The 10,778-nt window shown below is 35.9% G+C and overlaps 1 protein-coding gene across 1 annotated transcript; it reads right to left on the minus strand.

Moving 5' to 3' along the window:
- Positions 1–878: 878 nt before the first annotated feature.
- On the minus strand, positions 879–10,335 carry LOC107670197 (protein saal1-like). The gene is made up of 13 exons (XM_016462717.1): positions 10,189–10,335; positions 9,461–9,660; positions 6,362–6,463; positions 6,199–6,282; positions 6,035–6,114; positions 4,579–4,638; positions 4,355–4,470; positions 2,866–3,028; positions 2,611–2,693; positions 2,088–2,258; positions 1,785–1,978; positions 1,211–1,303; positions 879–1,117 (listed from the first exon to the last, which is right to left on the minus strand). Exons 1-13 carry the CDS (start codon positions 10,190–10,192, stop codon positions 1,022–1,024), a joined length of 1,446 nt encoding a protein of 481 aa, XP_016318203.1. The 5' UTR covers positions 10,193–10,335; the 3' UTR covers positions 879–1,021.
- Positions 10,336–10,778: the final 443 nt, after the last annotated feature.

Raw genomic sequence — 10,778 nt, forward strand, 5'->3', positions numbered from 1 at the left:
TGGCACGCACATTTGCAGGACACCTAATGTTTTTTTTTTTAGCAGTGAATATCAGTAAACTATGGAAGCCCGTTTCTGCCACTGAATAAAAAATAAAAAAGGTAATTGTGACTTTTTATCTCACAATTCTGACTTTTTTTCTCAGAATTGCGACTTTCTCGCAATTCTGAGAAAAAAAAAGTCAGAATTGTGAGATAAAAAGTCACAATTACCTTTTTTCTTTTTTATAGATATAAACTCGCAATTCTGAGAACATATCAGTCAGAATTGCGAGATATAAACTCGCAATTGCGAGAAAAAAAAGTCAGAATTGCGAGTTTTTATCTCGCAATTGTGACTTTCTATCTCGCAATTCTGACTTTATAACACGCAATTGTGACTTTATATCTCGCAATTCTGACTTTATAACATGCAATTGTGACTTTATATCTTGCCATTCTGACTTTATAACACGCAATTGCGAGTTTATATCTCACAATTCTATGAAAAAAGTCAGAATTGTGAGAAAAAGTCGCAATAAACTTTTTTTTTTTTTTATTCAGTGGCAAAAACGGGCTTCCATAGTAAACACTCCAAGTGTGCGTAAAAAACCGTCAGCACATGTTCGCTATCATATGCTGGAAGAGTGGTAAATTGTGTAATCTTTTAGTGCGAAGCATAACGGAAATTAAGAAAAGTAAAAAAACATTTACTTTGGGAACTTTTCCATTGACTATTTTGAGTACTTGTAAATATAAAAATATATAAATAATAAATATTAAAAACAAGTACTCCAGGACAAATATAAAACAAAACAATCTACAAAACCGGTTATGTTTACTATTTAGAAATGTCAAAGTATTCAAACAAAGTGATAATATACACAATTTCAACAAATATTTTAAGCTATAATGTTTACTATGAAAACAAATTAATTTTTTGTCATATCTAAACAAAAGATGAGTCCATTCACAAGAAGATAAACTCATCTCCAGTCTCTGAGAACTTTGCTGAAGAACGCTTTGGATGTGTCTGTCCAAGTTCAGCTTAACACTTCGGATGAAAAAGTAAAGTCCTTTTTTATAATGTCTGCCAGTTTCGGTTCCACTTCTGACAACAAGCCTACCAGGTGCTGGACCTGTAGATGAGAGAAGATGAGAAGATCTGTGATCAATCAGGGTCTGTAGGAGCAGCTAAAAGGAAAAAAAAAAAAAAGTGGAGAAGAGCGTACCGCTGTTACATGTTGAGGTACAAGGGTGCCAACAGCAGACACACAGCTTCTCTCTGTCAAATACCCTTCCTTGACTATGGATGATAACAGATCCTGAAGATTAAAGGGAATTTTCATTAAATTAATATGTAATATATTTAACATTTGTATGTTTTAATTTAGGAATTTTGAAATTTACTTTATATTTTCATAGTATAATATAATATAATACAATAACAATTTTTGGAATGTACTTAATATAGTATACAATATGATATATCTTGATTTAAAATTTTATATATTGTATAATAACATTTATTATTTTTTAAACAACACATTTTTATAATATAATGTAACATAATAACTTAGAATTTAATAATTTATTATTTAATATTGTAAACGTATAACTTTATATTTTTAATAACTTAATATAGAATATTTTTTAAAATTACACTTGTATAATAGAATTTTTTTAATTTAATGTATATTTTTTATATATTTTTTTATTTATGTTTTTATAATATTATAATATGGTGTCAAGTTAGAATTTAATAATTTATTACTATTTTGCAAACTGGATAGCTGGCAATTTCACCTTATTCAGTTCCATAAGGACGGCTGAGAGGAACTCGGCTGTGGTTTCAACTAAAGCTTCGAGCTGTTCATCTTCCACTTGCTTCTCTTCTTCTTTCTGACTCCCTTCTGATTCTGAGTTTCCAGCTGTTCGGCTCTGACGGCATTCAGCGTTGAACTGCAGGATGCGAATAAGACTTCCTAATAATGCTGAACCTGGTATGATTAAACACACATTATGAAAGCAAAACAGCAAACATTCAACAAACAGCACAATGCCTCTCATGAAGCAATGTATTTAATATGCTAAAAGTGTGTTTTGTACTTATATCTGTCTGCAGGCTGGAGTGTAACGCTGACAATAGGGCGAGCGCTGAGACCAGGAGAGCTTTCTGCTCCTGCAGGATGAGAGGAGGATCGTCCGCTTGACATAAATCCTCACATACGATCTTACACACAAACGTCCACACCGCACGACCACATGCTTTATCTGATACTGTAGACAAAGTAAAAACAAGAAATCATTACATATATTTCATACACCTTTTCTAAGGAGAGCCATAAAAAACATAGTTTATCAGAAAATAATCTTTTTTAATTATATTTTTTTTATATTGATCACATTTATTTAAAATGTTACTTCAAGGACATATTAAATGATCAAATAAATGCTTCCTCGGTGAGCATAAGAGACTGACTACCAGAGAAGGAACGCCAAAGTGTAGCTTAAAATGTGATTATGTTATTGCCCCTAAAAAAAAAAAAACTTTAAATATAAATGAATTTTCAGGGTCGGTGAGGGTCAGAGTGTGTGTGTGTGTGTGTGTGTGTGTGTGTGTGTGTCTCACCCAGTGCCTGCATGCCCTCTTCTGCTGTAGTCAGAAGCTGGAGTGAATGAAGATACACTTCAAGATCCTCTGGACTTTCTGACCTACAACACAAAAAATTGAGCCTAAATTCATATTTCAAAAACAACATTAATCTGATTCAAGTGGAACACCACCACTTCCTCTAGCAGCAGACAGAAGAATAGGTTGGTACAGTAAACGGCTCGGACAGACAGACGAGCAGAAGGTCACATCACCTTAATTAAAGTGTCTCACCTAAGCTGTGTGGCGGCCTCAAGCAGAGAGGACACGACGTCCTGCTGTGTGTCCTTATTTGGGTCAGTGTTGCTGGGTGGGGTGGACACCCAACTCTTCATCATCTCCTCATCCTCATCAAAGAGCTTATCCACCAGCTCCCCAACCTTAACCAGCAAATCCACTGCAGAGAGAGATGCACTTCAGTGTTCCAATACTTGAGAGGCTCAAATCCGTTTGATAAACTTTCATCTAAGATTAATTTCAACTAGCATTAAAACACATCAAGGCCCGGTTTCACAAACGGGGCTTAGCTTAAGCCAGGACTAGGCCTTAGTTAAATTAAGATATTTAAGCAACTTTTACAAAAATGCCTTGGATATGTCATATTTTAAGATATGTCAGAGCAAGGTATTTTCAGTTGAGACAGCTCAAACATGCATTTTAGTCTGGGACTAGCTTAAGCCTTGTCTGTGAAACCGGGGGCAAATGTATGTATTTTAAAACTGTGTTTTGTATTTTAATATAAAATGTCAATTAACTGAAGTAAAACATATGTTTTAAATGTTAACTTTGATGAATTTAAAATTTGAAAATATAACCTTTGTTATATATTATTTTATACATGAAATATTAACATTTTAAGAATTACCTAAACTTATTCATTATTCGTTAAGTAATCAAATGTATAAAAACACTTCATGTTCTTCACTGTGTAAATTAAATATACATTTCTTCTTATTAAAGTTACAAAAGTGATTTAGCGGTCACTTTAAGAGCTCCCCGGATCCAATGCACTATCAATATCTAATAACTAAACATAACTAAATATTAACTATTACGCCAACATTTGGTCCCAAACTAGCAAAAAAAGTTTATAAAAAACAAATGTAAATAATAATAATAATAATAATAATAATAATAATAATAATAATAATAATAATAATAATAATAATAATAATAATAATAATAATAATAATAATAATAATAATAATAATAATAATAATAATAATAATAATAATAATGATGATGATAATACAGTAATAATAATAATAATAAAAATTATTATTATTAGCTCTTTTGTTAGTTTATTGCTTCTATTGTCCTCATTTGTAAGTCGTTTTGGATAAAAGCGTCTGCTAAATGACTAAATGTAAATAAATAAATATGAACTGATATCCAATTAACTTAAGTACTTTTTTTTAATTTAAAATTTGAATGAATTTCAAATATGAAATTAACAAATATTAACTATTATATATTACTTATATATTAAATATTAACAATAATAAAAATTAATAATAAAAAGCTAATGTTATTCATTAGTAGTAGTAGTAGTAAATGTGTATTTAACGTTCATTGCTAAAAAGCAAAAATCACACATGAAAAAAATAAATATATATGCAAGTTTGGGGGGAAAAAATATTTGCTGCTTAATATCTTAAGTTTCAGGCACTTTTGTGCCTATTTGTTAAAAGTACCATTAGCAACATTTTTAAACATCACTGACCATTGGTGGAGCTGCTCATGATGAAACACAGACTGCTGCACACCATCGGCTGCTGCTGTATCCTCTCTAGCCACAGAGGGGCGACATCAGGCTGAGACATACACGTTAGCAGGAGCCTGAGGAAGCCACAGTATTGCAAGTCACACACCCCCGCATTCAGTAAAATGCAGCATATATTGCGAAGTTTTCTTCGAATTTTGTAACAGGGCTTTATTAGCACTGACCTGCAAGTTTCCAAGAGCGTAGGTGGATCATTGTCCCCAAGCAGCAGAAGCAACACAGCGCTGAGATCCAGAGAACATGTCAGACATGTTTTCATTTAACAGAATTAGCAGTATTGTATTTACAAAAATAGTTCAATTATTCTGCAGTGAACAGAAAGGGAGAAAGATGCTGTGTGTGTGTGTAAGGATGGATTTGACCAAAACTGAATTCAAGATTCCTATCCTGTAATAAAACAATAAAACTCACTAATCTGAAGAGAGGATCTACAAGAAAAAGCACAGAACAACAGCTGGCCCAATCTCATCTCTTCCGCCTGTAGTGTGGTGTGTGTCTCTGCACTCCAGACTATGTATTTTCCAAGGTTAGGTATGCACTTTTTACTCTTAGATTCATATTTGAGAATTTGATGTCTTGTATTGATTTGACATCTTTGAACTGACATAATACATATTTACCTGACTGATAATAAATTGTTACATTTGATTTTATTCTGACTTACTCTGAAATTATTTCTAGTAGATTAAAGTGGAGTCTAGCATTACCGCAAATCTGTGTTCAGGATAGATCATACAGAAGGCTCAATGAATGGAGCATGGGGCACATAATTTGAGACCTTTTCGATTTCTGACTATCACTGCCTTAGTAAGTTGCAATTTTCGTGAATATACAAAAACTATGCTTTTTGTTATGAGCAAGTAGAGCGCGGCCGACTTAAAGGTAGATATTCACACTGCATCCTCTGTCTAAGATCAGAAATGACGAGTTTGTTTCAGTGAGGCTGCGACCGGCCGGCATAAGTTCTCTGTGAGATACCGGGTCCCTAATGAACGAATAATTGAAAGTACGGGATGTTCGGAATAATCAAATATCTAAATTAATACATAACCGGCATTTGTGATCAGTTTTTAATTAGAAACATTGCCTAAATTTAATGATCACTTGAAATTGGAGTCAGATAGAACACGGAGCTAGACTAAGGCCATGTCCACACGTACACGTGTATTTTTCCTTCTTCCATTTTTTAAAAAATCTCCGTCCACATGAAAACGCAAACGCATGCTATGAGGCACTGTCAAGAGCATGCCAAGCCAACAGGTGGCGATATAATCTCAACCGTAAAGCCATGTTGGCCAATCAGAAGCCTGAAAAAGTTTCCAGTAGGCGGAGAAAACAGCACAGGTGCCGACGTCACAAGCCAAAAATCTTCACCCTGGCAGGCGTTTTCAAAAATAGTCGGTTTCAGTGAACTGGTGCTGCGTTTGCGTGTGGACGAATGGCCTAACCGCGTAGAAAAAGCTACGGTTTTAAAAATAACCGCGTTCGCGTGGACAGGGTCTAAAATTGAAACTAAATCCTGATAAATTCAGAGGCGCAAGTAAAAGACCGAACACGCATTAAACCTTCAACCAGGCCGCTGGACTGGTGGGTGGATACTTACATGTGTGTGTCTCTTACCATAGGTCAGAGCTCTGGCTGAGAGATACACATGTGTCATGGAAACAGGCCATATTACCCAGAATTCCAATGCAGATTTCCTGTAACAGAAGCTCTGAGTAATTATAAGATGTTATAAGCATATAAGCATTATGTAAAGCAGTTACAGTGGTAAAATGACTTACCGTGAGCCGTGGACTACATGACTTTGCGATCACACCCAGCAAGATGTCTGGAGCTTTGAACTCTTGAAGAAAAACAGCCACATCCTGGAGAGAAAACACATGTAATGTGTTAATAGCTGGTGGGCATGGAGCAGGGTGTTGAATACAGTGTGTTTCAGTTTACCTTATCCATAGCCATGTCCCATACTTTACACAAGTCCTCCTCAAGATCATCTGTCAGTTCCATTGAAGAATCACTCAGCCCACTTTCTTGATCTGTCACCATCTAGAAGGTAATTGAAGTATATATTAAGAAAGAAATTTAGGAATTGCACAGCTTCAGGAAAATGTAACAAACAGACAGACAGACAAGTAGTATTTATTTATCCCCGTAGGGAAATTGAGTTTGCAGAATACACTCGCACAGACATTTGACGATTCACATTAGGCATATATGTAAATAAATAGATGTAAACAATAATTTAATACTAATGAATCTAGTTAAAATATCCAGTCTAACTGACCATCAACTACCACTTGAGGAAGAAAAATTTAAGAACTTAATTGCTTGGGGAATAAATGATCATTTTAAACAATTTTTTGAACATCTGGGAACCCAATATCGTCGACCTGATGGTAACAATTCAAAGGTATACGATAAAGGATGATAATTCAAAGGTATACGATAAAGGATGCCTCTTATCATCCTTTATCGTATACCTTTGAATTGTTACCATCAGGTCGACGATATTGTGTCGATAGAATTTAATAATAAAAGGGGGTCAAATGATATATAAATGTAATTAAAACGCATACAACAACACGCATTGAAACACAAATGATTCCATTTTATGGGTGGACACGGTATAAGACATGGCACAAAGGTGGTGACAAATATAGGGCATAATAACACGTATAATATCAAATAGGGGCACAAATAACCATCTGGGTACCAGCCTCAGCATCACTGCAGCGTGTAGCCTACTGGGGATTTGTGGACGATGTAAGTAAAAACCATGCATTTACTTTGGATGGTGTTAAATAACGTTTACAATCAAAACTAGTAAGTCTGATTCATATGAAATATTGTTTGCGTGATCAAGAGTTTTAACCAATAAATATCGTCTAATATTTATATGCATTTATATTCAACAGACCTGCACCACATTTAAAAAAAAAAAAACGTATATTTTTTCCTCCCAAAACGATAGCAATAAATTTGAAATACTTTTAATTAATGTTTGAAAATATTATTTATAATGCTTTATACAACGTTAGATGCACATAGCTGCTCATATAATTTAAACGGCTTGACTGAAAAACGTCTACGGTTACTGGCGTAACCTCGGTTCCCTGAGAAGGGAGCGAGATGTTGCATACAGCGTAAGCTGATCACACTGGGAAAACACCTTTCTCCTCAAATACTGAAGCCTTATTCACTTAACGCCATTGCATCGCAATGGCCAATGGCGCTCGAGCGTGCGAAAAGGGGGGTGGGAAAGCACCCTATATAAGCGGCATTTCATCAGAATCTTTCAACTGACTAGAGCTTATGAAAGACCTGAGTGCATGTAACATGACATGAACGCAACATCTCGTTCCCTTCTCAGGGAACCGAGGTTATGTCAGTAACCGGAGACGTTCCATTTCGAGAGTCTCTCGACATTGTGTACAGCATAAGCTGATTGCATTGGGGAACATGTACCTTCACGCTGTGTTACTGCGAAGGGCGCTCAGCATAAGCGGAGACGTCAAATAAGCACAGCGACACTCAACAGTAATCGCAATGTATGGTACAGTCACTGTACACAAGTACACATAAGCAGCACATTCCAGACAACAGGTTCTAACCGGAGCTAGACATGCATTTGTGGAGCTTACCGGAATTAGACCGCACAAAGGCCTGGGGAACTGTGTGTAAGTTGGCTGGCAGCAGCAGCGCCGGTGCCGCCTACTACAGAAGTGGTGTTTTTTTTTTCTTTTATAAAGAAAGCGAGGTCCCGAGTGGGGATAGTTGACAGGCAAGGGGGATTCATCCGCCTTGCGCCCCATAGAAATCTAATCACATAATTTCTCCCCACTGACAACCTATGAATGTCAGTATGAATGCTGATATCACAGCTACACACACTTGAGCATGGAGGGCGTACAGCCGTCATCCGAACACTCTTGTGAAAAGACAAAACTACTGAAAACATGCAGTTGACAGGGTCTTGGCCCTTCGAAGTGCAACAATCTTCGAAGGTTCCCCACCTATGACCGTAGAGACGTCTTGCCCATGATCACAGACAGACTTGTCATATGAGGGAAAACTGAGCCACATTCAGCATGTTATGTTAAATAATTACGGACCCGGCTCCAGAATCAAATCACTGAGAATGCTTCTGAAATTAGTGAGGGTGATCTAACCTTAATATTATATAAAAATGCCTAACCATAATATTTTTGTGCCGTTCATCGCTATGGCGGAAAGAGCACTCCTTATAATCACTAAAAAGCTGTCAGTTCATCACGATCTCACAAAGTTATGTTATAATCAATGAGTGCAGAACTCAACACTGAACAAAATCTCAGGCGTTTTGAGCATGGATTCTAACTTGAACGCTTCTGATTGGTGTTCAAGAAATCAACAGATCGCAAACACAAATGGAGTGTCTGCCAAATCTGTTTCGCCAATATGATATTATTTTAGCTTCAACTGAGGGTGCTTAGCATCCTCTAGCACCCCTATCGGACTGGACCTAATTTTATCTATCCCATCCATCCTTCCCGCCAAAAATACAGGTCTCCCCCTCTTTCCAAATTCGGATTCAACCCACCATCCAATGTCTAATGCAATATTATAAAAAAAATTGTGTGTGATCATCAATCAGGCCTTAAAAACAAATGAAATAGCCTGTATTTCTATTAATTTATGCATATTTGTATGTTTATTTTGTTTATACTCTGTTTATTTCATTTAGTTTTTGTGCATAATTCATTTATATTTTATTTATGTTTCATGTATATCTATTTACTTCCATTTTTCAAGCTCACTTGCACTCCAATTTTTTTAATCTGTTTAGAGATTTATACATATACATGTTGGATGTGTTACACTTAATACACATTTATGCTTAATTATTGGAATTGTCATTTTATGTGCTTTTTCTTCACTCATCAAATTTCTATGACAGTTTTGACACTAGTGGGGCCCATTTTCATTATCTTGCCTAGGGCCCCACAACTCTACGGGCCGACACTGTGGAGACCAATGATGTGGAAGTCTAGCATGCATGGTTACCTGAATAAGGCGTGTCAGGGTGCTGAAGAGCCAGTGTTTGCTGTACACCGTTTCCCCGATGGCATCCACCTCCTCACCGGCCTCAGTCTCATCTTTCTCCGGTGGAGGCGACGGGTTGCGGTCCATCTCCAGTGAACCTGCAGCGGAGGATCCACAGCTGTCTCCATCCACCTCCTCAGGAGAGCATCTGTCATTGTGCTCTAATGAACAAATCAATACCTGACATAAATGCATGAAGGATGAGATAAAATGCATGCATGAATAAACCTCCAATGTACAGTATAAAACATATGCATACAAAAAATAAATTGTAAATGCATGCACAAACCTCAAATCCATACAAAACTTAGATGACTACTTGAATGTGGGTATGCCTTAACTTTTCATTCATGCATGAGGGCAAAACAAAAATTCGAATGCCTGACCTAAATGCATGGATAAATCGCGTTCATGACATAAATGCGTGCATATTTACTGTAAATAACAAGCATAATTGCTTCATGACCATAGACTGTATAAAAACTCATGACACGAGTCCAACACGCTTAGTGTGAAATGCGAGCTTACAAAAACTAGTAGTGGTGTATGTTTAAAGCTCGAAAGGTTTTTGCAGGTTTATTTATATAATACCAGTTATTAAACAACATGGCAAATATAGATTTATTTAAATAAACATTCACTGCAGACAGGAGCAACACTATCTTAATAACCCACATCTCCTGACTTACCCATTAATAATGCCTTTCCACAACCAACGACGAAATGCTCAGAAATATCAATTCGAAAAATGAATTTTAAGCTTCATGGTGTGTTCAACGTTTTAAATAAACCCATAAAATACTTCCGCTCTCAACTCTACGGAGCATGATGGGAAAAAATAAAGAAAATAACACTTGGTAGAATGGCAGTTGCACGAAAGTCTTAAATGGGCGGAGCTTGTGTTGCGGTTTGACAAATATAAGTAAATGGTATTTCTCATATTTTTACTCTGCAACATATATTTTAAATTCACTGGCTATTAAAGCGTTTTAGTGTTTCAGGTATTGTCCAATTACCAAAACGGGAAAGAACACATTGTCACATGGTTCTTCTCTGGTTAGGGAGGTTGTAGCCTGATTTCAACTCGTCTATATAATATTAATATTAATATTAATATTAATATTTAAACAATTACACTTTTTTTGTGTAAAAACATTTTTTGATTTGAACGTGGATCTATGCGGGTTACTGGGCTTCCATGTGCCCCCTGCAGGAAGAATCCTTGTTTTCGCTTTGAAAATGGTTATTAGGTTTTGTTCTTCCTTCTAACACTGTGGCT

This window comes from Sinocyclocheilus anshuiensis, unplaced genomic scaffold (genome assembly GCF_001515605.1).
Source record: "Sinocyclocheilus anshuiensis isolate Anshui unplaced genomic scaffold, SAMN03320099.WGS_v1.1 scaffold624, whole genome shotgun sequence".
NCBI lineage: Eukaryota > Metazoa > Chordata > Actinopteri > Cypriniformes > Cyprinidae > Sinocyclocheilus > Sinocyclocheilus anshuiensis.

What these genes read in the sequence shown, in the direction of transcription:
- LOC107670197 (XM_016462717.1), bottom strand. An exon ending in AGCCAGAGCTCTGACCTATG is followed by an intron (nt 4,639 to 6,034) that starts GTAAGAGACACA and finishes TCTGGATCTCAG; the next exon opens with CGCTGTGTTGCTTCTGCTGC. An exon ending in TCCTTATGGAACTGAATAAG is followed by an intron (nt 1,304 to 1,784) that starts GTGAAATTGCCA and finishes TTTAATCTTCAG; the next exon opens with GATCTGTTATCATCCATAGT.